The sequence below is a fragment of the Tauraco erythrolophus genome, unplaced genomic scaffold, assembly GCF_009769465.1.
Source record: "Tauraco erythrolophus isolate bTauEry1 unplaced genomic scaffold, bTauEry1.pri scaffold_40_arrow_ctg1, whole genome shotgun sequence".
Taxonomy (NCBI): domain Eukaryota; kingdom Metazoa; phylum Chordata; class Aves; order Musophagiformes; family Musophagidae; genus Tauraco; species Tauraco erythrolophus.
Genome location: NW_028238614.1, coordinates 735,337 through 761,667, shown reverse-complemented (window position 1 = coordinate 761,667; position 26,331 = coordinate 735,337). Strand labels below are relative to the sequence as shown.

The window sequence follows — 26,331 nt, the reverse complement described above, 5'->3', positions numbered from 1 at the left end:
GGAAAAGTTTGGGGACTTTTTTTTTTTCCTCATAAGTAGGGGATCCACCGAAGCAAGGGAAAACTGGTGTAAAGACTCCTCCTCCTTTAAGAAAGGAGCGGCAGTAACAACATGGATGAACTGACCTGCACTCCCCATTCCCTGTCCCCCTGCGCCGCCGGGGGGGAGGTTGAGCCAGGAACGAAAGGAAACGGGGTGGGGAGGTGTTGTTTTTAGATCTGGCCTTGTTTTCTCTTTCTCCTCTCAAGTAACCGGTTTCATTCCCTGTGTCTCTTGTTTAGTAACTGTTAATAAATTGTTTTATTTTATGAAGAAAGCCTGAGTCATGTATTGCCCGGGACCATGGTTGGTGGGTGCTCCCTCTCGGTTCTTGTCTTGACCCTCAGTCCAAAAACCACGACAGAGGTGAAGGAAGTTTCCTCAAAGAAAGAGAAGTAATTTTGGGGAAATTTTTTAAGAAACAGCATAGGACTGGCTCAAAGAAATCTGCCCTAAATTGTCAATGTCCTCTTCTCTTTCAACAGGCCCCCATGCCCAGAGTGAACATATGTCCAATGGCAGCTCCATCAGTGAGTTCCTCCTCCTGGCATTCACAGACACACAAGAGCTGCTGCTCTTGACCTTCTGGCTCTTCCTGGCCATCTACCTGGCTGCCCTCCTGGGAAACAGCTTCATCATCACCACCATAGCCTGTGACCACCACCTTCACACCCCCATGTACTTCTTCCTCCTCAACCTCTCCTTCCTTGACCTGGGCTGCATCTCCACCACTGTCCCCAAAGCCATGGCCAATTCCGTGTGGGACACCAGGGACATTTCCTACTCAGGATGTGCTGCACAGCTCTTGTTCTTTGTGTTCTTTATCACAGCTGAGTATTGTCTTCTCACCATCATGGCCTATGACCGCTATGTTGCCATCTGCAAACCCCTGCACTACGGGACCCTCCTGGGCAGCAGAGCTTGTGTCCACATAGAATCATAGAATCATAGAATCGTTAGGGCTGGAAGGGACCTTCAAAGGTCATCTAGTCCAACCCCCCTGCAAGGAACAGGGATATCTCCAACTAGATCAGGTTGCTCAGGGCCTCATCCAACCTGACCTTGAATGTCTCCAGGGATGGAGCATCCACCACCTCTCTGGGCAACCTGTTCCAGTGTTCTACCACTCTCATGGTAAAAAATTTTTTCCTAATATCCAACCTGAATCTACCTCCCTCTATTTTAAAACCATTACCCCTTGTCCTATCACAACTGGCCCTCCTGAACAGCCTCTCCCCATCTTTCCTGTAGGCTCCCTTGAGGTACTGGAAGACCGCTATAAGGTCACCCCGGAGCCTCCTCTTCTCCAGGCTGAACAGCCCCAACTCTTTCAGCCTGTCCTCATAGGAAAGGTGCTCCAGCCCTCTTATCATCTTCGTGGCCCTCCTCTGGACCCTCTCCAACTGGTCCATGTCCTTCTTATGTTGGGGACTCCAGAACTGGACGCAATACTCCAAGTGAGGTCTCACGAGGGCAGAGTAGAGGGGGAGAATCACCTCCCTTGACCTGCTGGCCACGCTCCTCTTGATGCAGCCCAGGACGCGGTTGGCCTTCTGGGCTGCAAGAGCACATTGCCGGCTCATATTGAGCTTCTCGTCCACCAGTACTCCCAAGTCCTTCTCCTCAGGGCTGCTCTCAATCCATTCTCCGCCCAGTCTGTATTTGTGCCTGGGATTGCCACGACCCAGATGTAGGACCTTGCACTTGGCCTGGTTAAACTTCATGAGGTTGGTACGGGCCCACCTCTCCAGCCTGTCGAGGTCCCTCTGGATGGCATCCCTCCCTTCCAGCATGTCGACGGCACCACACAGCTTGGTGTCATCGGCGAACTTGCTGAGGGTGCACTCCATGCCACTGTCCACGTCACCGACAAAGATGTTGAAGAGGGCCGGGCCCAACACGGACCCCTGAGGGACGCCACTCGTGACCGGTCTCCACTTGGACATCGAGCCGTTGACCACTACTCTCTGAGTGCGGCCATTGAGCCAATTCCTTATCCACCGAGTGGTCCATCCATCAAACCCATGCCTCTCTAGTTTAGAGAGAAGAATGTCGTGAGGGACAGTGTCAAAAGCTTTGCACAAGTCCCGGTAGATGACATCCGTTGGTCGACCCTTGTCCACCGATGCTGTCACCCCATCGTAAAAGGCCACCAAGTTGGTCAGGCACGATCTGCCTTTGGTGAAGCCATGTTGGCTGTCACCCACCACCTCCTTGCTCTCCATGTGCCTTAGCATGGTTCCCAGGAGAATCTGCTCCATGACCTTGCCAGGCACAGAGGTGAGGCTGACCGGCCTGTAGTTGCCCGGGTCCTCCTTGTTCCCTTTTTTAAATATGGGGGTTATGTTCCCTCTCTTCCAGTCATCGGGGACCTCGCCAGACCGCCACGACTTCTCAAATACAATGGCCAGTGTCTTGGCAACTTCATCCGCCAGTTCCTTCAGGACCCGCGGATGGATCTCATCAGGTCCCATGGACTTGTGCACCTTCAAGTTCCTCAGATGTTCCCGAACGTGCTCTTCAAGTACAGTGGGCGGTGGTTCATCCTCACAGTCCCTGCTAGTTCTTTCCACAGCTTGGGTGGTCCGACAAGAGGCTTTATCAGTGAAGACTGAGGCAAAAAAGTCATTGAGTACCTCAGCCTTCTCTATGTCCCGGGTAACCAGAGCACCAGTATCCTTCCGGAGGGGGCCTACATTCTCCTTGGACTTCCTTTTGTCCCCTACATACCTATAGAAGCTTTTCTTATTGCTTTTTATATCCCTTGCCAAATTCAATTCCTTCAGGGCTTTAGCCTTCCTCACTTGATCCCTGGTCACTCGTACAGCTTCTCTGTATTCCTCCCAGGCTATCTGTCTCCGCTTCCACCCTCTGTAGGCTATCCTTCTCATTTTCAGTTGGTCCAGGAGCTCCTTGCTCATCCACGCAGGCCTCCTGGTCTTTTTGCCCGACTTGTTCTTCATCGGGATGCACCTCTGCTGAGCTTGGAGGAGGTGCTCCTTGAATGTGGACCAACTTTCCTGGGCCCCTCGTCCCTCCAGGGCCGCCTCCCATGGCACTTTGCCCATCAGGTCCTTGAAGAGGCTGAAGTCCGCCTTCTTGAAGTCTAGGGTACAGAGCTTGCTGAATGGTTTCCTTGCTGCCCCATGGATCTTGAACTCCACTGTGTCGTGGTCACTGCAGCCAAGGCTATCCTTAAGTTTCACATTGCCCACCAGTCCCTCCCTGTTGGTGAGCACAAGGTCAAGCTTGGCACCCCTCCTTGTCGGTTCCTCTATCACCTGCAGGAGGAAGTTGTCATCCACGCATTCCAGGAACCTCCTGGACTGCCTGTGCCCTGCTGTATTGTCTCTCCAACAGATGTCAGGGTGGTTGAAGTCCCCCATGAGGAGCAGGGCTTGTGACCGCAGCAGCTGCCTGGGCCACTGGGTTTCTCTATGCCGTGCTGCACACAGCCAATACATTTTCACTACCCCTTTGCCACGGCAATGCCCTGGACCAGTTCTTCTGTGAAATTCCCCAGATCCTCAAGCTCTCCTGCTCACACTCCTACCTCAGGGAAGTTGGGCTTCTTCTGGTTAGTGCCTGTTTAGGATTTGGGTGTTTTGTTTTAATCGTGGTGTCCTATGTTGAGATCTTCAGGGCCGTGCTGAGGATCCCCTCTGAGCAGGGACGGCACAAAGCCTTTTCCACGTGCCTCCCTCACCTGGCTGTGGTCTCTCTATTTGTCAGCACTGGCATCTTTGCCTACCTGAAGCCCCCCTCCATCTCCTCCCCTTCTCTCGAACTGGTGCTGTCAGTTCTGTACTCGGTGGTGCCTCCAGCAGTGAACCCCCTCATCTACAGCGTGAGGAACCAGGAGCTCAAGGATGCAATTAGGAAATTGATGACTGGATGGTATTTGGAAGCAATAAACCACCCATTTTCTTCTGCATAGCAGTCACAATAAAACTTGTCGCAGGCCCAGCCTGTCATCTGTAATTTTTGTTGTTATTGGTGTTTTTTCAGTTGTAGCGATGTTGTCATCCCCTTTCTCACTCACTCTCTGCTTTCCTTCCCTGACCGAGTGGCTGTGCAAATGAGGAGCTGTGCGCTCTGTGTGATTAAACAAAATAAAGGGCCTTGCAGTGACTTTTTTTTCCTGAGATCCTTCCTCCAAGATCTTTTCAGAGCTGCAGGGACAGTTCCTGTGTGTAGAGGTGGAGGGGAAGAGAGTCCCGGCATGGCAGCCCTGCCAGGGAGCACTTGTTCTTCCAGAGCTGCTCTCTTTTCCCTTCCACACTCTGTCTCTGAGCCCTTGGGTTTGGTGTCAGCCCTGAGATCTCTGGCAGCTTGGTCACAGTCCTGCGGGGTGGCAGCCCTGTGACCACAGGCAGGGGCAGGCAACGGGCACTGCTGTGACAGAGCTGGCCTCCCTAAGAGCGGTTCCATCATACCAGGGGATCTTCTCAGGGCAGTGCAGGAAGGCTTAGCTCTTATTCCGAAGTCGTTTTCAAAACATGCCCAGGAGAACGACCACAACAGAAACCACCAGTGAACAGCTAAAGTGTGTGAGTGTTCAGGGTGGGGGCACACAGCAGTGTCCCTGCCATACCATGGGACAACTCAGAGAAGCTCAGAGCAGCGTGACACACCACAGGGCTGAGGTGCCTCCCAGCCCCGGGGAATGGCAGCAGGAGGCCAGGGAGATGCTCTGACTGCTGCAGTGCACCGTCTGTGCGTGTGCAAGGGAAGGGCTCGTGTCTCTGAACAGCCCTGTGTGTGAGATGAGTGCAGGAGGGCAGCTCACGGGTGGACACCTGCCAGAGCCCTGACACTTCTGTGTGTGACTCCAGGTTTAACCCTCACCATCCCGATGAGATTTCTCTCACCTGCCGTGGACAGGCTATTCTATTGCAAATCATAGAATTTCTAGGTTGGAAAAGACCTTAGAGATCATCCAGTCCAACCGTCCCTAATCCCCCATTAAACCATGTCCCTAAGCAGTTCATCCACCTGTCATGGTTTGAAGTGGGGGGGAGGTCCGGGTGGCAGAAGCTGCCCATCAGACCGGACTCCCATCCCCCTCGGGGCTTGAGCCAATCGGCGCCTCTGCGAATTGCCCTATTTACGTCGGACAAAGGAACCGGAAAGGTGTGTGCCTGTGCCCGGGAGCGAGGAGGCGGAGACGGCAGGGGGGGCACGGCCCCCGCTCCCGGTGCCCAGCCGGGCCGGGCCCGCCCCGTCGAGGATGGCGGCAGCGGAGCTGCTTGGGGAACTCGGGGAGAGCCCCGCTGCCGGGGCGCCCACCGGGCCGAGTTCACCCCGAAAGGGCTGAGATCTGAGAGAAACGGCCGCACGGATCAGAGGTCAGTGAAGATGGAACGGAACAGCGTGTGCCGCGGCTGAGCCCCCCTTGCCAGCAGTCCCTTTGTAACCAGCCCTCGGTGGGGCAAGCAGAGACCCACTCGCAGCCTGTGGAGGACCCACGTCGAGAAGAGATGCCAGAGCCTGAGCACGGTGCATCTCAAGCCCGTGGGATGCCCCCGCCGATGGGGAGGTGCTTCGTTAAAGGAGATGCCTGAGCCTGAGACTGTTGTGAATCACGGGCACAGGTCGAGGCGCATTTACGCATCTAAGTCTGTACGGAGACGCATTTCAGGTCGATGTGCCGCCCCACGCCGGAGCGCATTTAAAGTCTGTGTGATGGCCCATGCCAGAGCGAGTGGCCACAGCTCCTTAAAAGTCCAGGACTGGTAAAACCTGCACTTGGGGCAATCCGATGGGGTAAGGATTTGCCTCCCAGCGGGTAGGTGTTATAGGTTGATTTCAATAGTTTGGCGAGAAAATGATTCTCAACAGCCAATAACTGTAAAATTAATAGTTAAAATTTATTTAGGGCAAGCAAGCAAACAGCGCTGGGTGCGCCGGGAGTCTCCGCTCCACCAAGGCGCACACCCACCGTGGCAGTTTTCTTGTATTTATACAAACACACTCATAGCCCCCCCCCAACGTCAGTCTCTCCCAGGAAATCATTTCCATAGTCCCCGCCTCAGGATCCGACTCTGGCTCCTCCTTGACACGCCTCCTGGTGGTCGTGGGCAGGGGTCTTCAGGATGAAGGCTGGAGGTCTTCCTCACTGTGCACTTTTCACCGTTTCCCTAAAATTCCTGATTTTACTGAGCTTGCAGAGCCAAACTGGTTCCAGCCTGGTCTGTCCTTGAGTGGACATCTGGTCGCCTTGCCTGTCATTATCTGAAGACAAATGTTAGTTTTTATTAGCCCTTATCTTTCCTACATGGGCCAGTTTCTGTGCATCCCTTCCTCCCTGCAGAGGTGTGAGACGTGAGTCACAGCCTTGCTGGTGTCCGTCTGATCTGTCTTTGCTTTTTTCACCAGCCTCCTCCTGGGCAGCTCGTATCTTACAGCAGGGACCAGCACTTTACAACTTCTAACATTTTACAGCAATAATCCATACAACAGTTAATGTAACAGTTAGTATTTAAATGATAATTGGTTAGTATTTAGTATCTATCCTTCAAAAATATTGTGGGTTTCTATGCTTAGCTTATAACTTGCTTAGCTAGTTCCTGAGACGATGGCGGTTTCTATTTGATTGGCAAATTCTAATTAATTACTTATTACAGCAGGATTCACGTTTTCGCCGTAAGTAGGGGATCCACTGGAGCAAGGGACAATGGTGTAAGGACTCCTGCTCCTTTAAGAGAAGCGGCAGTAAGAACATGGGATGAACTCACCCGCACTCCCCCATTCCCTGCCCCCTGCGCCGCTGGGGGGAGGAGGTAGAGCCGGGAAGAAAAGGCAAAAGGTGGGGGGAGTGGTGTTGTTTTTAAGACCTGGCCTTGTTTTCTTGTTATCCTCTCAAGTAACTGTTTTTGTTTGCTTTTCTCTTTGTAGGTAGCTGTTAATAAATAGTTTTGCTTTAAGAAAACAGCCTCTTTTGCCCGGGATCGTGGTTGGTGGGTGCTCCTCTGTTCCTGTCTCGACCCTCAGCTCTTTTATTACATTTTTTCTCCTCTCCATTTTACTGGGGTGGGAGAGCTGCGTGGGGTTTAGTCGCTGGATCGGCCTAACCCATGACACACACTTTTCTTAAACACATCCAGGGATGGGGACTCAACCACCTCCCTGGGCAGCCTATTCCAGTGGCTGACAACCCTTTCAGAGAAGAAATTCTTTCTAATATCCAACCTGAACCTCCCCTGACTAAGCTTATACCCATTTCCTCTTGTCCTATCACCCATCACTAATGTAAAGAGCCCTTCCCCCACCTCCCCACCATCCCTTCTCAAGTATTTGTAGGCTGTAATCAGGTCTCCCCTCAGCCTCCTCTTCTCCAGGCTAAACAGCCCCAACTCCCTCAGCCGCTCCTCATAAGTTTTATTTTCCAGCCCCTTGACCAGTTTGGTCGCCCTTCTTTGGACTCGCTCCAGGAGCTCAATATCTCTCTTAAAGCGAGGGGCCCAAAACTGGGCACAATATTCCAGGTGCGGCCTCACCAGTGCCGAGTACAGGGGCAGGATCACTTCCCTGCTCCTGCTGGTCACACTATTCTTGATACACGCCAGTATCCCATTGGCCTTTTTGGCCACCTGGGCACACTGCTGGCTCATATCAAGCTGGTAGTCAACCAACACCCCCAGGTCCTTCTCCGCCAGGCAGCTCTCCAGCCACTCTTCCCCGAGCCTGTAGCGATGCTTGGGGTTTTTACACCCCAAGTGAAGGACTCTGCACTTGGCCTTATTAAAGCTCATGCCATTGGCCTCAGCCCAACGATCCAGTCTGTTCAAATCCCTCTGAAGGGCCTCCCTACCCTCGAGCAGATCGACACAGCCTCCCAGCTTGGTGTCGTCCGCAAATTTACTGAGGGTACATTCAATCCCCTCATCCAGGTCATTGATAAAGATGTTAAACAGAACTGGACCCAGCACTGAGCCCTGGGGAACCCCACTGGTGACCGGCCTCCAGCCGGATTTAGCCCCATTTACCACCACTCTTTGGGCCCGGCCGTCCAGCCAGTTTTTAACCCAAAGGAGGGTGTGCCTATCCAGGCCAGCAGTTACCAGTTTTGCAACCAGAACACTATGAGAGACTGTATCAAAGGCCTTTGCCCAGACGATCTGCTGAATGACCCTATACATGACAAAAAGTACCACTGAAGCCAATTTAACATCATTACATAATACCTCTGTAGTGATATGCGCTTCTCATGCTTATGTGTGTGCATTAACCTCTGTTTTAACAGTATTGCAGGTTTTAGAAAATCCTGTCTGTCGCAACAGGAAGGCTTCAGGCGGCTCCAAGCAGACCAATAGTTCCAATGCAAAGGGAAGGCTTCCGGCTCTACTCTAAGGCAAACCCACACTCCTCCAAAGCTCAAGAGGAAATGCCTCACCCTTAGGAGTAAACGCCCCACCTTAAATAGTCAGGAGTCACATGGCTTACTAGATGAGTCAAGGCTATTGGTCACTTGACCATCCATCTCCCAGAGTGATTGGCTGAATGCTACAGCACCTGTTTCAGGGCAACTTTCCCAGTGTAACGAGCCGCAGGTGTTTCTTAGTTAGCCTGCATGGGGAGAGAACTTTCACAGGATGCTGCAGCAGCCAAAAGATTTCTCCACACCTATCCTTTTATGTTGTACTTCGCAAGTTAAGATTTATCCCAGATCAATCCAAAACATTGGTTTCTGACCTTAACATGCAGATACATATTGCTGTTGGAGGCTGTTGTTGATTTTATTTCTAGTGTTGTTCCAGTATCCTTGGGCTGCAATACGACGAGCACAAAAGGTGGAAGCACGCATCACAGTGGCTTTAGTGATCAACGGAGTTCCTATAAACAAAAAAAGGGGGAACTGTGGATAGAGAAAAGGATTCTGAGCTCTGTGAAAAGACAAGGTTCACATGGCTGTTGTTCATCTCTAAGCTCTGCAATAATACCAAGATGTTCCAGAGACTAAGAAAGCACAGAGCAAGATCGGCATCAAGGCCGTGCACATCCCGTGAGAAGAACCCCTGGCATAAACAGGGGGCTGTGTACATACTTGGACTGCTGCATAAGACTTAAAATTACAGAAATACATGATTCTACCACTGATTGGAGCCTGGAAAGGGGCTCTGTATGCTATAAAGTTGATAAAGAAAAAATAAACTTAGATTCGATCCCTAGCATCCTGCAGAGTCCGTGTGCTTACTGCGCTACACCCATGTATCCCTGTGACTGCTTACAAGTCCCAGACCATCTTTTCTTCCTGGGCACAGCTGGGTGTAACCTGTGTGTTGTGATGTGTTTCGATGGCTGCAGGGCCATTTGCAACCCCTCGCACTGCGCTGTCCTTATGAACTCCTGGTTGTGCTCCATGCTCATCTTTAGCTGCTGGGGAACAGCATCTCTGCCCTGCTCAGCCCCACCATCCTGTATGCCATTATACCCTCTGTGCCCAATGTAGACACTGCTTCTCCTGCGCCATCATCCCTTTGCCGAGAGCAGCCCATGTGGGCACCAGCTACTATGAAACACGAGCGTTGCTCTCTCCTCCGCTGTGTTGCTGAGCTCCTTCTCACTGACTGCTGTGGTTTCTGCCTACATTGTATGCACCATCCTGAGGACAACCTCTGTGCAAAGCCACAAGAAGGCCACCTTCTCCTGGATATCCTTCACCTGCATGTCCTAGATTTCCTCACTCACTATTGCATATGCTAGCTGCGTGTTTGACGATGCTGGGCCTGAACAGAAGCTGCTTTGTCGTAAGCTGTCTGCAAATTCACAGGTTCTCTTAAGAAAGTGCGTTCAGGAGAACAATTTTCCATAATTTAGGTGTCACCCAACAGAGGAAGAAGACAGAACCCTGTGAGTGTTTGCACTGACCCAGAAGATGGAAACTGGGACTGTCACCCCTGATTCACTGGGTCACTGCACTCACACTGCTGTAGGTGACTGAGCTTGAGCTTTTGCTCAAACGCAGCCGGTGGTTCAATCTCAGACAGTTTTCCAGACGAGCCCAGTGCAGAGATTCCCCTACGCCAGACTAGAGGCAAAGAGCCAGCTGGGAATTTGGGCTCTAAGGCTGCCCCGAGCCCCAAGCTAAACTGTCAGAGCAAACATGGAGCACTGCCCTGCACTGAACTCCCCATTTTACTCCTCGGGTAAGTGCTGCCCACTCTGCCCTGGGACAGAGTCTGAGGGGACAACACAGTCTGTGGAGAAGCTTTGCTTTCCTTTTGTTAGATGTGTATTTTGTTTTTAAAAAATAATAAATCAGTGGTTTGAGACTTGAGTAATGAGCTGCATCTACTTGGCCGCAGGTGCCTGTGAGACCTTGTTTTCCCGAGGCTCCCTCCATAGTCAAGGGAGACAAGAGAAAACGCTGGAGGCTGGGTCCTCCCAACCCAGAGCTGGCGAGCAAAAGAAAGGTGACAAATGTCTGTCAGACACTCTTCTCGTGCTCTGCCGTTAGGTCAGGATGTTTGATAGTAACAGCAACAAGCAACTGTTTGGAAACAACTGCATTTGAGTGCGGATGGGTGCGAGATGAGACTTTGTGACAGACTGTGTGGAACCATCATAAATTTCAGTCATTATTCAGAGTACTAAAGTCCCTACTCCGGTCCACATCCTCCAGCCTTTCTTGAAGAATCAGCGAGCAAGAAGTTGTGGAAGGAAGCAGGGGGTTACAAGAGACGTACTTGATATTATTTATTTTGAAATCAACAGATTCTCAGGGATTCCTAGTCCAAAAAGGCAAGTACTGAAAAGTAGAAGGAAGTTTTCACTATACAAATTTGATTTGATTTGATTTGATTTGATTTGATTTGATTTGATTTGATTTGATTTGATTTGATTTGATGGTTTAGCATTTGTGCAATGGAAGAGTTTGGCACACCGCTGTGATAGATGTTTGCAGTAGGTCTGAGTGAATTTGGAATTTGCAAAGAACAGAGTGAAATAGCTCACAGCCTCTTTAAAATCTTCTGTTCCAGAGAAAGAATCCTTTGTGAGTGTTTGAACATGGCAGAAAGACGACAATAAATTCTCTGAGGACTCTAAGTGAGACATAAAAGAAAAATCCAGGTGTAAGAAATGCTTGAAGGACTCTCTCTGTCTGTGTCGTGTAGGCAGGCTGCAGGACAGGGAAGAAGCAGAGAAGGCAGGCGAGGACTTTTCATCCAGACTGTGAAATTGTCACCCTTGGGTTTTGCCATGTTCCTGTCTCAGCAGAATGGACTGAAATTCAACCTGGGACCAGAGAATGAAAGTGCAGTTAGTGAGTTCATCCTAGAGGGCTTCTCAGGGCTTGATCAAGGACTACAGCTATTTCTCTCGATGGTCCTTCTGCTCATGTACCTGACAACAGTGATGGGGAACACAACCATTATTTTCCTCGTGTGTGTGGATCCCCGCCTGCAAACCCCCATGTACTTTTTCATCAGCAATCTGGCCTTCCTGGAAATCTGGTTTGCATCTTCCACGAGCATCAAATTGTTGGTGATCCTGAGTTCTGGAAGGAGGACAATCTCACAAAGTAGCTGCTTTGCCCAATCCTATTTCTATTTTGGCCTGGGCTGTACAGATCTTGTTCTCCTTGTTGTCATGTCCTTTGACCGCTACGTTGCCATCTGCCAGCCTTTGCGTTACGCTGCCATCATGAAGCCTCAGCTCTGCATCCACCTGGCTGTTGCTGTTTGGGTCACAGGCATCACACTCTCCAGTTACCGTCCAGTCCTCCTCTACAAGCTGACTTTCTGTGGCTCGAACAAGATCCCCCATTTTTTTTGTGACAACTCGCCCTTATTCAAATTGTCCTGCTCTGACACCAGCCTACTTTGGAAAGCAGACTCTGTTTTCTTATCATGTGTCCTACTGGGTTCCTTCTGTTTAACTCTGGCATCTTACTTGGGCATCCTTTTCTCTATTCTACACCTGCCAGCCATCTTTGAGAGGAAGAAAGCTTTTACTGCATGTTCTTCCCATCTCACCACCTTGGCCATTGTGTATGGGACCTGCATCGCTCTCTACGTGCGTCCTTCTGAAGGTGTTTCCATGGAGACAAACACAATTGTAGCTTTGCTGAACACTGTCCTGTACCCATTCTTAAATCCCTTCATCTACAGTCTTAGAAACAAGACTGTGCTACGGGCCCTGAAGGAAGCCATTGCCCGTGCCACAGCACAGCTTTTCCCCTAACCAGGATGATTTTCTAGACAGCAATTCCGATGAGTTGGTGTCATATGTTAAATAATGCCCATGCATATGTACGGAACCTCCAAACACAGACACCTCAGGAGATTGCTGTTCCTTTTAGCTTGTGTTAGGTTCAGTGATGAGAAGCTCATCTGTACACACAAAGAAGGCACAAACAATGACAGGAGGAGTAACTCAGTTAATATCCTTCCCCAGTTGCTGCCAGGCCCATGTGAGGAGAGACATCAGCTCCTCAAGAGCCCATCTCCACAAACCAGGAAGAGCATAGTGGCACATTGACAGATGGGAACCTAAATGACAGGCTCCTGAGGAATGAGCATCTTGTCCCAGCTCCTTCCAGGGCTGCCCTGGGAGAGCCATCAGCCTTGTTGTCCAGGTCACATCAACACGAGTCACTGAAAGCAGCGCTCTGGATCACTCTTTGGACTAAGGGGTGTGTTGGTGAGAGGTGTAGGACACATTCTGGGACGCAGTGAAAGAGCATTTTGGATTGCACAGGACTTCTTACGGGATGTTTAGAGGAGGAGCCTGACCAGTGCACTCTGTTCTGTCTTCTCATTAAACTGAATTCCTAACTTTTTCCTGTGCAAGGGAATCTCTCTTCTGCAGGAATGTGGGAGCACAGGGGTGTGAGTGCAGCAACTGGAGTAGAACGAGGGGCCAGACAGCCCATATGTCATTAGTGCCAGCAACTGAGAGATCAGAGTGTGTGAACTTGAAACAGAGAGTGTGTGTGTGCGCGTGTGTGTGTGCCGGAGGTCGTCTATACCAGCATCTGGAATGGGGATATAGCCTTGGGGGAGCGTATGATTAGGTGCCTGCAACGAGGGAGGCTGTTATCCAGGGGCAGCTACTGAGGAGACTGAGTATCCAAGCCCAGCTGCTGGAGGGATCCACCCTGTACAGACATATAGATAGAACAGAACAGGACAGAACGGAATAGTTCAGTTGGAAGGGACCTACGATGATGATCTAGTCCCAACATCTGGTCACTTCAGGTCTGACCAAAAGAGAGATCATGTTATTAAGGGCATCGTCTAAATGCTTCTTAAACACTGAAAGGCTTGGGGTGATGACCACCTCTCTAGGATGCCTGTTCCAGAGTTTGACCACCCTCTTGATAAAGAAATGATTCCTAATGTCAAGTTGGCACCTCCCCTGACGCAGCTTTGAACCATTCCCATGCATCCTATCACTGGATACCATGACAAGAGCTCAGCACCTCCATCTCCACTTCTCCTCCTCAGCAAACTGTAGCCAGACACGATGATTCTATGATTCTATGCTAATCCCCTCTTTTGACTGGTTGTCCTGTGCTTGATGCACCCCAGGATGCAGTTTGCCCTCTCGGCTGCCAGGGCACACTGCTGGCTCACACTGAGCCTGCTGCCAACCAGCACCCCCAGATCCCTTTCTGCAGGGCTGCTCTCCAGACACTCCTCTCCCAGTCTGTACTTGTGTCTGGGTCATGGATACAGGTGCTAAACTGAACAGGCCAAGGAGAGTTCTCTGTGCTGCCCCACGATGCCCCAGTATGTCCCAGTCTGTACCCTTGGTAAGTCTATGCTGACTCCGTTTAGACACATTCTTCTCTTTTAGGTGCCCAGAAATGTGACCCAAGAGGTCTCTAATTGACAACACACTGCTCACTCACGAGAGCTTGTACAGCCAGGGCTTCCCTGGGTTGCACTTCTGGCCTCTTTCAAAGAACGGTGCAACACTTGCTTTTCCCCTCTGTCAAGAGACCTCTACCAATCCCATGGCCTTTGGAAGGGGATAGTCCAAAGAAATGTCAGTCTTGCTGTGTGACCTCATTACCACTATTCTGCCTGTTATATGATGTCTTTAATCTTTCACACCTTTTCACCTGTCCCCATACAATGACCATTTCTAAAGTCAGCTTTTCAGATGCAGCTTCTCGAGACAAAGACCATTTCTAGTAGATCCCAGTTTTCTCCTGCCCTTACTCTTTGTTCCTTCAGACTCCTGTCACCTGTCCAGCTGATGCTTTGAGCTTCAGGCAGTTAAACCTTTGCTTGTCTTTCAATAGACTCATCATCTCCTGTAGCCAACTCTTTACCGCTGTTTATATCTCTCTTTTTGTCCCTGTCTATCTAAAGCATTTCTGACACGATTCTCTCTTGTAGAAAAACAACCTCATTAGAGGCAGCTTGTCCTTAGCACATGTGTTTTATTGATTATGAAACTTGATCATGCTTTCCTTTTCTTTCCTGGCCAAGAGGAAAAGTCCTGCTGTGCCTGCGTGCAGCCAGTTCTCTAAGGAGAGCAGCTGGGAGATGGTGCGATGGAGCTGTACCATCCAGCTGCAGACTTCAGTGGAGAAGTCTGAGGTAAAGGAAAAGGGATGTAAGTCCCAGGTGGCCAATGACAGAGGTCGTGAGGTTGGGGGGTTGAAGAGGAAGGTTGTCTGTACAGTGTCAGACCTCAAGGGACTGCTTTACCTTCCTGCCCAGACCTCCTCTGGATTAGCAGAGTATTTCGATACCTTCACTGATGTCTCTCTGCTCTCACCAGCTGTTCCTTGAAGCACAAAGGCATGGGCTGACCCAGGCTCCTTCCGGGTAACCTCTTGCACCACAATGTTACCCTTTGAATGAGATTTCTTTCTGTTCACACGCTGTCTGAACCTTCCAAGCTGCTCTTTGCTGAGCTTTTCTTCTCTTCCCGCTACCAAGAAAAGCCTCACCATCCCTGAAGCCACCCTTCAAGCAGTTGCCAGCTCCTGCTATAGAGCCCTGGGCCTCCACTTCAAAAGGTACAGAAGCCCAGGTCCCTCAGCTTCTCCACACAGGCCCCAAACCCCATTCTGGCAGATCTCCTCTGGAGCCTCTCCAGTTCCTCCACATTCCTTCAGAACAGGGAGCCCCACACACAGACACACTAGACCAGATGTGGCCACATCAGTGCTGAGTCAAGGGGATGATAACTGCCATGTCTGGGTGGCCATGCTCCCGCTGATGCAGCCCTGTGTGCAGCTGCTCTTACTCACAGCCCGCATGCACCCCTGGCTAACGCGGCATTCCTCGTAACACCCAGGCCCTTCTCCTCAGGGTCACTCCTCAGACAGTCAGGCCCCAGCATGCTTTCGTTCATGGGGTTATCCTGCCCCAGTAAAGGACTGGCAACTTTTCCTTGTAAAACTTTGTGGGTTTTCTCTTTGTCAAATCCCAGAGTGTTTCAGGGTCCTCCAGGAATGGAGCTCCATTGGGCCACCTGTTGATATGTGTGTGCAGATGGCTCCCCCTGACACGTGGTGCCTCTGACAGCACGAGGGATGAGATAATAAACACAGTCACTTGTTCACTGCTGTTGTTCCCAAGCTGCACATTCCCATGGGGACAAGCTCAGAAACACCAACTGAAAGTACAAAGGAAGCCAAACTGGGAGCAGGCAGGAAAGGGTCAATAGAGATGGGCATTTGCATGGGAGGGTACAAAGATGGTCAAGAGGAAGAAGTTGTGAGTAGGAAAAAGGGGAAAAGAGAGGTGAAGGAATGGACATGACCGTTGGAGTTTTGAGGGGCACCTGCCAAGCAGCCCTGCATCTGAGCAACAATGCCTGCAGTGGGACAAGAAAGTCACAGATCATCTGACCAAACTTTCTGGTTGACTTCACTGGTCACCAGGAACCAGAGTGATCTCCCTCCCATTCTGAGGGACGATCTTTCCCAAGGAAAGGTATTTGGTGGATCCAGAAGCGGAATCATTCATGCTGAAAGGGACTTGAGGAGGTCTCTAGGCCAACCTCCTGCTCAGAGCAGAGTCAACAATGGAGTTGGATCATGTTGCTCAGGGCTTCATTCCTTTTGGGCTTGAAAACCTCCAAGGACGGAGATGACACAAGCTCTCTGGGAAATCTTAGCAGTGTTTGACTCTTGAGAGGGACAAAGATTTTCTCATTTGTTTAGTCTGATGCCCGTTGACCCTCATCCTCCCATCACACACAATAGTGAAGACTCCAACTGAGTTTTTGTGATGATATGCGCGAAGATATAGGAAGGCTGTCATTAGGTCTTCCCAAAGCCTTTTCTTCTCCAGGCTTTGTCCCTTGGCAGCAGAGACAGCCAATGGCTTTCTGGGCTGCATTAGGAAGAGCACTGCCAGCAGGTTGCTGGAAGTCATCCTTCCTCTCTACTCAGCCCTGCTACAATTTGTCCTGCTGACTTCCTTCAGGGTTTTCAACCCCAAAACCTTCAGTCACACTACAGCAAAGCTGTCCTCCACCTCTTCCACCAGTCCTTCCCTCTCTGCTTATGAAAAACAAGTCTAGGACAGCATCCTCCCATGTTGGGTCAGGGATTGCCTTCAAGCTTCCCTTCAGCCAGGGAACTACAGGCCAGTCAGTCTCACCTCTGTGCCTGGCAAGACCACAGAGCAAATCCCCCTGGAAACTGTGCTAAGGCACATGTTAAAAAGGAGGTTCTCTAATTTCTCTCATCTTTCACATATTTGCACGTGTCCAGGATACTTTGACCATATCTCCAGTCACCTTTTCAGCAGACTGTCTAGGCAAAGGCCTTTTCCATTTTTCTCCAGTTTTCTCCTCTCGTTCTTTGTTCATTCAGGTGCCTGTCACAAATGCTGCTGTTCTGACCTTCAGGGGGTAAAAGCTCACCTGTCTTTCCCCAGTCTAATTGTCCCCTTTGCCAATTCTTTCATTGTGTTTATGTCTGTCTTTTTGTATCTCCCTACCTAAAATATTTCTCATAAGACTATGCCCTGTAGAAAAGCAAACTCATGAGAGACTGTTTGTATTTAGCATGTGGAGGAGGATTGTTTTATTGTTTATGACTCTCTATCATGCTTTACTGTTCTTTGCTTGCAAGGAGGAAAAATCCTCCTGTGCCTGTGTGCAGGCAGTTCCCTGAGGGAAACAGGTGGGAGATGGTGCAAAGGAGCTGTAACATCCAGCTGCAGAGATCAGTGGAGAAGTCTGATGTAAGGAAAAGTGATGCAAGTCCCAGGGGGACAAGGAGAGAAATGATGGGGTTGGGAGGTGAGGAGCAAGGTTGTCCATACAGTGTCAGACCTCAAGGAACTGCTGCTCCTACCAGTCTAGATCTCCTGAGGAGACACTGAGGATCATTATCACTTGGAGAATGCTGCTATAACCTCTTCTCTCAGCTAAACAGTAATTAAATATTACTTTAAAATAAAAATATAAGTTTTATGAGGTGCCCTTTGAAATCTCCTCCTTAACTACATTATGAAAGAGCTCCAATTAGCTATAATTGAAGTCTTGAAGAAAATTACAAGAAGATAAAGAGCTCGTTAGGGCATTTGAGGCTCATTACATGAACCTCAGGTACTGAGAGAAGACTGAACAAACCTCTCAATAAGTCCAAGTCAGAAGCAGAACCCAAAGTTCCTTGAAGCATTGATTGGCCCCACTGAGGGCCATTACTGACAAAGCCTCCCCAAGGACTCGTTAGAGCAGATCATTGGAGGCCATGATTGCAGGTGGGCAAAGGCCCTGAGCAGGTGGCTGTAATGCTGAGAAAACCCTTTGGTTTGTTTCATGAAGCAGAAAGGCCAAGCCCTGACCCCCAGGCCCTGGGAAGGCACAACCTGAGACCCTCAAATGAATGTTTTGTCTCACTGGCCTTGGTGACAGAGGCAACTGCTACAGCCAAGGGGACAATGACCTCAGTCCTGTTGGACTTTTCAGCCTTGCTAGAGCCCTTGGCCATCCCTACTGCAGGCTGTCCTACACTGTCCCACACCTGCACCTCTTTCCCTTCAGGTTGCTGATACCTTTCCTGCTTTCCCACCTGGCTCTCACCCCACCATTTCTATACCTTCACTGAAGTCTCTCTGCCCTCACTGTTTTCTCCTTGAACCACAAAGTCATGGGCTGATCCAGACTCCCTCCAGGTGACCTCCTGCAGCATAAGGCTACCCTTTGAGTGAGCTTTCTTTTTTTGTCATGTCCAGTCTGAACGTTCCAAGCTGCACTTTGCAGTTTCTCATCCCACTACCAAGAGAAGCGCCATCATCTCTGAAACCACCTTTCAAGCAGTTGCAGGCTACTACTGTAGTGCCCTGAGCCTGCACTTCACCAGGCTAAAGAAGCTCAGGTCCCTCAGCCTCTCCACAGAGGACCCAAACCCCATCCTGGCAGATCTCCTCTAGAACCTCCCATCATGAAGGGATGATCTGTTGTGGAAGGAAATACAGAATCATTTACACTGAAAGGAACCTCAGAAGGTCTCTAGGCCAACCTCCTCCTCTCAACAGGGTCAGCTGTGAGGTCAGAGCAGGTTGCTCAGGACTTTATTTGCTTTAGAACATCTAAGGATGGAGGTGACACAAGTTCTCTGAAAAATCCACTGCAGTGCTTGAGTGTCTTGAAGGGGAGAAAGTTTTTCCTCCCTTATTTCACCTGATGCTCATTGGCCCTCATCCTCCCATCATGCACAACTGGCTGCATTTACTTGCTGATGCCCAAGAACATGTGGGAAGGCTGTTTTCAGGTCTTCCCAAAGCCTTCTCCGGGCTTTGCAGCTTTGCAGCGAAGGCGAACAAGGGCATCTGTGCAGCATTAGGGAGAGCACTGCCAGCAGGCTGGTGGAGGTCATCCTTCCTCTCTACTCAGACCTACTACAGTAGGTCTTCCACTACGACTTCCAGTACCACTAAGTCTCTCGGACACTGGATGCCTTCGTCAGCGGTAGTCCACCTGCCCCTGTAACTCACAAGGTCGTGCTGGAATGGCTGTCGCACCTTTATGCTCGGCAGGAGCCATTTTCAGAGACTGCAGATCGCTGCCTCTTTCCAGCTCCTCCCTCTGTCAACTGCCCAGTCCCTAGTGAAGATCCCAGCTGTTGGGCTTCCTTACCTTTTAATCCCTGACTGTTGGCCACACTATTCTGTCTTTCGAACGGCCATTTCAGCTGATGAAAAAGTGATTTGTGGTTTTTTGTAAGTACTGAGAGCAGTTCTCAGGTTTTCAGGCAGAGCTCCATAGTCTGACCATGAGAACCCAGCACAAACCTCTGGAGTTCCCAGTGTCTCTGAGGTATGTGCCTGGGAATGACAGTTATTGAAGAAGACCGATAGTTTCTTCCCTCATTTACATCTAGTCTTCAAGACTTGTACCCTTAATTAGATAAGTTTCCAGAGTGCAGTTCAAGTGGTGGGTTCATAACTGGGGTGAACAGCCAGTGCTGGAAATGACAATGTGAGAGACAAATGCCCTGGGCACCTTCCCAGTCAGTCCATGCCATCAAGGGCACAGAGCGGCCTCCTCTCTCCTGCACCTGCACATCTTGGCTTGGTACCTCCCACCCACTGGCGTGTGCCCTCACCCTGCCTGGTCACACAGCTCAGCCAACAGGGGGGCTGTTCTCTCCTGGGCACTTTCCAGCCCAGCCCAGCCCCTCCCCAGCTCTCCCCACCGCCCCTGCCCTCTCCCCAGCCCAGCCCTGCAGAGCAGCCCAGTCTGGGCTGGTCCCACGGCACTGCCCACCACAGGGTGCTGCAGAGCTCTGGGCACTGCCCCCACAGCCACAGCCCCTCTGACGGGCACAGCAGCTGCTGGGGGGCAGAGAGGGATCTCAGCCTCCTCCGCTGCCCCAAGGAACGAGATAGTGGAGATCAGTGGAAATCCAGGACCACTTGTATCAACCCGAAGAGATGCTCAGCACAGACAGCCTGTGCCCCTCACTGAAGCCCCTCTCCTCTGGCCAGCATGAGAGTCCTGGTCCAGCAACAGAGCAGCCTGACCTGAGCGGGTGCCTGCAGAAGAGGTTTTTATTTCTCCTAGATTCCTTCCTGCAGGCGCAGAAATGCTGCCTTGCTCTTCTCCGGGGACATCCCAGCTGCCCAGAGAGCCTTTCCCCAGGTGAGTGTGTCCATGGTAGCCTGTCCAGCCACTCCTCATTCCCTCTCCCTGCAGGGTCCCAAGCTGACAGTGATGTGGGTGCCCTTTGGCCACAGGGTGACCATGCCCTGGCCATCACGGTCAGGGTGTAGAGCAGACCCAGTCAGATGGACTTCACTGTTGCTGAGCCCTTTTCCGTCTTCCCTCATAGCTCTGTAACCAAGGATGGGGCTGGACAGGACCAAGGGGTATCTCCAATGGCACAAAGGACAGGGGAGGGCTGCACTAGATCCAGCCCTTGACCTTTCAAGAGAGTGTCCTGAACCACTCTCCTGTCTTTGGTTCTATTGTCTGCTGTCTCCTTACAGACTCTTCTGGTGTTGCATGGCCTTCGATAGCCCTTATGTTCTGCAGGTTCCCCTCTACCTTGGATGGTCACTCATTAGATGACGTACCACTGACTGCCTGCCCAGATTCACGCACTGTCCCTGGAGATCTCCTGGCAGCTCCTGAGTCCTCTCCAGGGTGGTATCTGCCATCAGCCCCACTGCAGGTGGGACAGGAACAGGCAGATAAGTCAAGGACCAATTGCAGTCTGCTTGGACATGTGCCGCCAATAAGGGAGTCTCCCTGCATCCATGAATAACCCCAAAACAGCAAGAGAACTTCTCAGGGAGCAGGTCCTTGGGGGCATCCGTGACACCAGCTTTGGAAGAGGCACCCACCCAGCCTTCTGGCCCTGCCCTGAGGAGCCCCTTTGGTACAGTGGTGCTAGGAGGGAGGCCATCTCTGTGACAGTGGTTCACACGGTCTGCTCCTGCCCCCAGCAACAGAGATGGCACTGTAGAGACAATAGGAGTGTCACAAGTTGCCTGAGACCTGAGGGGTAACACAAATGGAGAGAAAAGCAGCACACAGTGTGGAAATGAAGAGAGACCAGCACCAAAAAGACCAGGTCTTGCTGCTGGTCTTAGCCACGGCTCCAGGCAAGCAGGAACCCCGACTCACAGATGGCAAAGAGGGAGCGCCCACTGAGGTAGCAAGGGGCAGCCCCAAGGAACACCAGTGCTGCTGCTCCATGGGGCAGCCGGGCATGTGCCTCCTGAACCTCTCCTGCATGCTGGGGCTGTCCCCCATGTCGTGGTTTTAGGCTGATCCAGCAACTAAAACTCACACAGTCTCTCCTTCTCCAGTAAAATGGAGAGGAGAGAAATATAATAAAGGGCCTGAGGGTTGAGACAAGAACAGAGGGAGCACCCACCAACCATGGTCCCGGGAAAAACAGACTTGGCTTTCTTATAGAATCATAGAATCATAGAATCATTAGGGCTGGAAGGGACCTTCAAAGGCCATCTAGTCCAACCCCCCTGCAAGGAACAGGGATATCTCCAACTAGATCAGGTTGCTCAGGGCCTCATCCAACCGGGCCTTGAACGTCTCCAGGGATGAAGCATCCACCACCTCTCTGGGCAACCTGTTCCAGTGTTCTACAACTCTCATGGTAAAAAATTTTTTCCTAATATCCAACCTGAATCTACCTCCCTCTATATTAAAACCATTACCCCTTGTCCTATCACAACTGGCCCTCCTGAACAGCCTCTCCCCATCTTTCTTGTAGGCCCCCTTGAGGTACTGGAAGACCGCTATAAGGTCACCCCGGAGCCTCCTCTTCTCCAGGCTGAACAGCCCCAACTCTTTCAGCCTGTCCTCATAGGAAAGGTGCTCCAGCCCTCTTATCATCTTCGTGGCCCTCCTCTGGACCCTCTCCAACTGGTCCATGTCCTTCTTATGTTGGGGACTCCAGAACTGGACGCAATACTCCAAGTGAGGTCTCACGAGGGCAGAGTAGAGGGGGAGAATCCCCTCCCTCGACCTGCTGGCCACGCTCCTCTTGATGCAGCCCAGGACGCGGTTGGCCTTCTGGGCCGCAAGAGCACATTGCCGGCTCATATTGAGCTTCTCGTCCACCAGTACTCCCAAGTCCTTCTCCTCAGGGCTGCTCTCAATCCATTCTCCGCCCAGTCTGTATTTGTGCCTGGGATTGCCACGACCCAGATGTAGGACCTTGCACTTGGCCTGGTTAAACTTCATGAGGTTGGTACGGGTCCACCTCTCCAGCCTGTCGAGGTCCCTCTGGATGGCATCCCTCCCTTCCAGCATGTCGACGGCACCACACAGCTTGGTGTCATCGGCGAACTTGCTGAGGGTGCACTCCATGCCACTGTCCACGTCACCGACAAAGATGTTGAAGAGGGCCGGGCCCAACACGGACCCCTGAGGGACGCCACTCGTGACCGGTCTCCACTTGGACATCGAGCCGTTGACCACTACTCTCTGAGTGCGGCCATTGAGCCAATTCCTTATCCACCGAGTGGTCCATCCATCAAACCCATGACTCTCTAGTTTAGAGAGAAGAATGTCGTGAGGGACAGTGTCAAAAGCTTTGCACAAGTCCAGGTAGATGACATCCGTTGGTCGACCCTTGTCCACCGATGCTGTCACCCCATCGTAAAAGGCCACCAAGTTGGTCAGGCACGATCTGCCTTTGGTGAAGCCATGTTGGCTGTCACCCACCACCTCCTTGCTCTCCATGTGCCTTAGCATGGTTCCCAGGAGAATCTGCTCCATGACCTTGCCAGGCACAGAGGTGAGGCTGACCGGCCTGTAGTTGCCCGGGTCCTCCTTGTTCCCCTTTTTAAAAATGGGGGTTATGTTCCCTCTCTTCCAGTCATCGGGGACCTTGCCAGACCACCACGACTTCTCAAATACAATGGCCAGTGTCTTGGCAACTTCATCCGCCAGTTCCTTCAGGACCCGCGGATGGATCTCATCAGGTCCCATGGACTTGTGCACCTTCAAGTTCCTCAGATGTTCCCGAACGTGCTCTTCAAGTACAGTGGGCGGTGGTTCATCCTCACAGTCCCTGCTAGTTCTTTCCACAGCTTGGGTGGTCCGACAAGAGGCTTTATCAGTGAAGACTGAGGCAAAAAAGTCATTGAGTACCTCAGCCTTCTCTATGTCCCGGGTAACCAGAGCACCAGTATCCTTCCGGAGGGGGCCTACATTCTCCTTGGACTTCCTTTTGTCCCCTACATACCTATAGAAGCATTTCTTATTGCTTTTTATATCCCTTGCCAAATTCAATTCCTTCAGGGCTTTAGCCTTCCTCACTTGATCCCTGGTCACTCGTACAGTTTCTCTGTATTCCTCCCAGGCTATCTGTCTCCGCTTCCACCTTCTATAGGCTAACCTCTTAATTTTCAGTAGGCTATCCTTCTCATTTTCAGTTGGTCCAGGAGCTTCTTGCTCATCCACGCAGGCCTCCTGGCCTTTTTGCCCGACTTGTTCTTCGTCGGGATGCACCTCTGCTGAGCTTGGAGGAGGTGCTCCTTGAATGTGGACCAACTTTCCTGGGCCCCTCGTCCCTCCAGGGCCGCCTCCCATGGCACTTTGCCCATCAGGTCCTTGAAGAGGCCGAAGTCTGCCTTCTTGAAGTCTAGGGTACAGAGCTTGCTGAATGGTTTCCTTGCTGCCCCATGGATCTTGAACTCCACTTCTTAAAGCAAAACAATTTATTAACGGTTACTTAAAAGGACAACGGGAAACAAAACCAGTTACGTGAGAGGATAAAAAGAAACAAAGCCAGATCTTAAAACCGACACCTTCCTTCCCTACCCACCCCACCCTGCTTTCCTTTTCCTCCCGGCTCTACCTCCTCTCCCCAGCAGCACAGGGGGCAGGGACTGGGGGAGTGCAGGTCAGTTCATCCATGTTGTTCCTGCCGCTCCTCTCTTAAAGGAGAGGAGTCCTTGCACCCTTTTCCCCTGCTCCAGTGGATCCCCTACTCATGAGGAAAAATCCACAAACTTCTCCAGCGTGAGTCCAGCCCACTGGAAACAATCCTTCCCCACAGATTGCTCCAGTGTGGGCTTTACCACAGTCTCGGGTACTTAGGGAGCTGTAGCCACTCGCTCCGGCGTGGGTCGTCACGAAGACTCCAGATGCCTCTGCCTTGTCGTGCGTCCCAACACGACCATCCTCAGGCTCAGGCATCTTCTCCCCACAGGCTGCGAGTGGGTCTCTGCCCCACCGAGGCCGTCCTGGTTGCAGGGGGGCCGCCTGCCATCTCACCACCAGCTGCAGGGGAAACTCGGCTCCGGCACCTCCTCCCGCTCCATCCTCACTGACCTGCTGTCGGTGCGGCTGTTCCTCTCAGATCTCAGTCCTCTCCAGGTGAACTCAGCCCAGTGGGCACCCCGGGAGTGGGGTGCCCCCGAGTTCCCCAGCTGGCTCCGCCGCCGCCATTCTCCGTGGGCGGCGCCGGCCCGACGCAGGCAGCCGCCCGGCCGGGAGCCAGGGAGCGGGGGCAGTGCCCTCCTCCCTTCTCTGCTCGATCCTGGGCGAAGCACCTTTTCCGGTTCCTTTGTCCTGACTTAAATAGGGCAATTCGCAGAGGCGCCCTATTGGCTCAACCCTGAGGGGGATGGCAGTCTGATCTGGTGGCCAGAGCCGGGTCTGACCTGGTTCCAAAACCAGGGAGGTCACAGGGAGCAAAGCCCCTCTCCTGCCACCAGAACCACCCCCCCGCCCCCATCAAACCATGACACCCCATCTTGAGAGCAGATGGGAAGAGACTGGAGCAGAGATGAATAATTTTCTATTTGTTTCTTTATTGAGTTTATCAAAACAGGGAGCCTGGATCCATATACGGACCTGAGGTCTGTGGTTAAAGAAAAGACAAGAAGAAGGCATAGAGTAATATTATAATAGGCATAAAACAAAATGAAAAAAACAAAGAAACTCACATAGAAAAAATAAAGACATATGAATAAATGTCGGTCTTGACTTTTCCTGAGATACAGTGGGAGCTTTAGTGGAATAAAGGGCACCTTATTAATCTGAGGAGCACATATCCAAAGAGTTTCCGCAGGGCGTCCTTGAGCTCCTGGTTCCTCATGCTGTAGATGAAGGGGTTCACTGCTGGAGGCACCACCGAGTACTGAACTGACACTACCACATCAAGCAACGGGGAGGAGATAGAGGAGGGCTTCAAGTAGGCAAACAGGCCAGTGCTGACATACAGGGAGACCACAGCCAGGTGAGGGAGGCACGTGGAAAAGGCTTTGTGCCGTCCCTGCTCAGAGGGGATCCTCAGCACGGCCCTGAAGATCTCAACATAGGACACCATAATGAAAACAAAACAACCAAATGCTAAACAGGCACTAACCACAAGAAGCCCAACTTCCCTGAGGTAGGAGTGTGAGCAGGAGAGCTTGAGGATCTGGGGGATTTCACAGAAGAACTGGTCCAGGGCATTGCCGTGGCAGAGGGGCAGTGAAAATGTATTGGCCGTGTGCAGCACAGCACTGAGAAACCCAGTGGCCCAGGCAGCTGCTGCCATGTGGACACAAGCTCTGCTGCCCAGGAGGGTCCCGTAGTGCAGGGGTTTGCAGATGGCAACGTAGCGGTCATAGGACATGATGGTGAGAAGCGCACACTCTGCTCCAATCAAGAAGAAAAGCAGAAAGACCTGGGCAGCACATCCCAAGTAGGAGATGTCTCTGGTGTCCCATAGGAAATTCACCATGGATTTGGGAACAGTGGTGGAGATGGAGCCCAGGTCAAGGAGGGAGAGATTGAGGAGGAAGAAGTACATGGGGGTGTGGAGGTGGTGGTCACAGGATACGGTGGTGATGATGAGGCTGTTTCCCAGGAGGGCAGCCACGTAGATGGCCAGGAAGAGCCAGAAGGTGAAGAGCTGCAGCTCCCGTGTGTCTGTGAATGCCAGGAGGAGGAATTCAGTGATGGAGCTGCCGTTGGACATTTGCTGTTTCTTGGTATGGGGGCACTGTTCAAAACTGCAAAAGACAAGGAAAAGCTCGGACAGACTTTTGTGAGCAAAGTCACTCCATTTTTCCTAGAAATTCACTCTTTCAGAAACTGAAATGCATTTCCTTTCTCTGGTTTGTGCTGTGAGGAGCAGGACTCTGCCCATGTGCTGCCACGTAGCCAGATTTCTCTGCTACGGTGGGTGCATGGGAGCAGGGTTGTGACAGCTGTGTTGTTCCCAAGGGATGTCAGATGTAATCCGCCCTTGATGGAAAAAATCAGCACTCATGACCCTCAAGAGAGTGGGCTGCAAATGAGAGGCTTCGCATGTCCTGATAAGAATTTTTACTGTGGGTTTGGTTTTTTTTTATTTCACCATCACACCTGGTGAGTGTTCCCTTTTTGAGGTAGAATTCC

General features: G+C 51.4%; 3 protein-coding genes across 3 annotated transcripts; 2 read left to right on the top strand and 1 right to left on the bottom strand.

Annotated features, from left to right (window-relative positions):
* Positions 1-547: 547 nt before the first annotated feature.
* On the top strand, positions 548-3,976 carry LOC147526029 (olfactory receptor 14A16-like). The gene is made up of 2 exons (XM_086630583.1): positions 548-972; positions 3,445-3,976. Exons 1-2 carry the CDS (start codon positions 548-550, stop codon positions 3,974-3,976), a joined length of 957 nt encoding a protein of 318 aa, XP_086486709.1.
* Positions 3,977-11,241: 7,265 nt separating this feature from the next.
* LOC104380932 (olfactory receptor 6E1-like) lies at positions 11,242-12,225 on the top strand. Its single transcript, XM_009988545.2, has one exon. The coding sequence runs from the start codon at positions 11,242-11,244 to the stop codon at positions 12,223-12,225; it is 984 nt and encodes a 327-aa protein (XP_009986847.2).
* A 6,329-nt stretch (positions 12,226-18,554) lies between these two features.
* On the bottom strand, positions 18,555-25,924 carry LOC147526028 (olfactory receptor 14A16-like). The gene is made up of 2 exons (XM_086630599.1): positions 24,997-25,924; positions 18,555-18,607 (listed from the first exon to the last, which is right to left on the bottom strand). Exons 1-2 carry the CDS (start codon positions 25,907-25,909, stop codon positions 18,555-18,557), a joined length of 966 nt encoding a protein of 321 aa, XP_086486725.1. The 5' UTR covers positions 25,910-25,924.
* Positions 25,925-26,331: the final 407 nt, after the last annotated feature.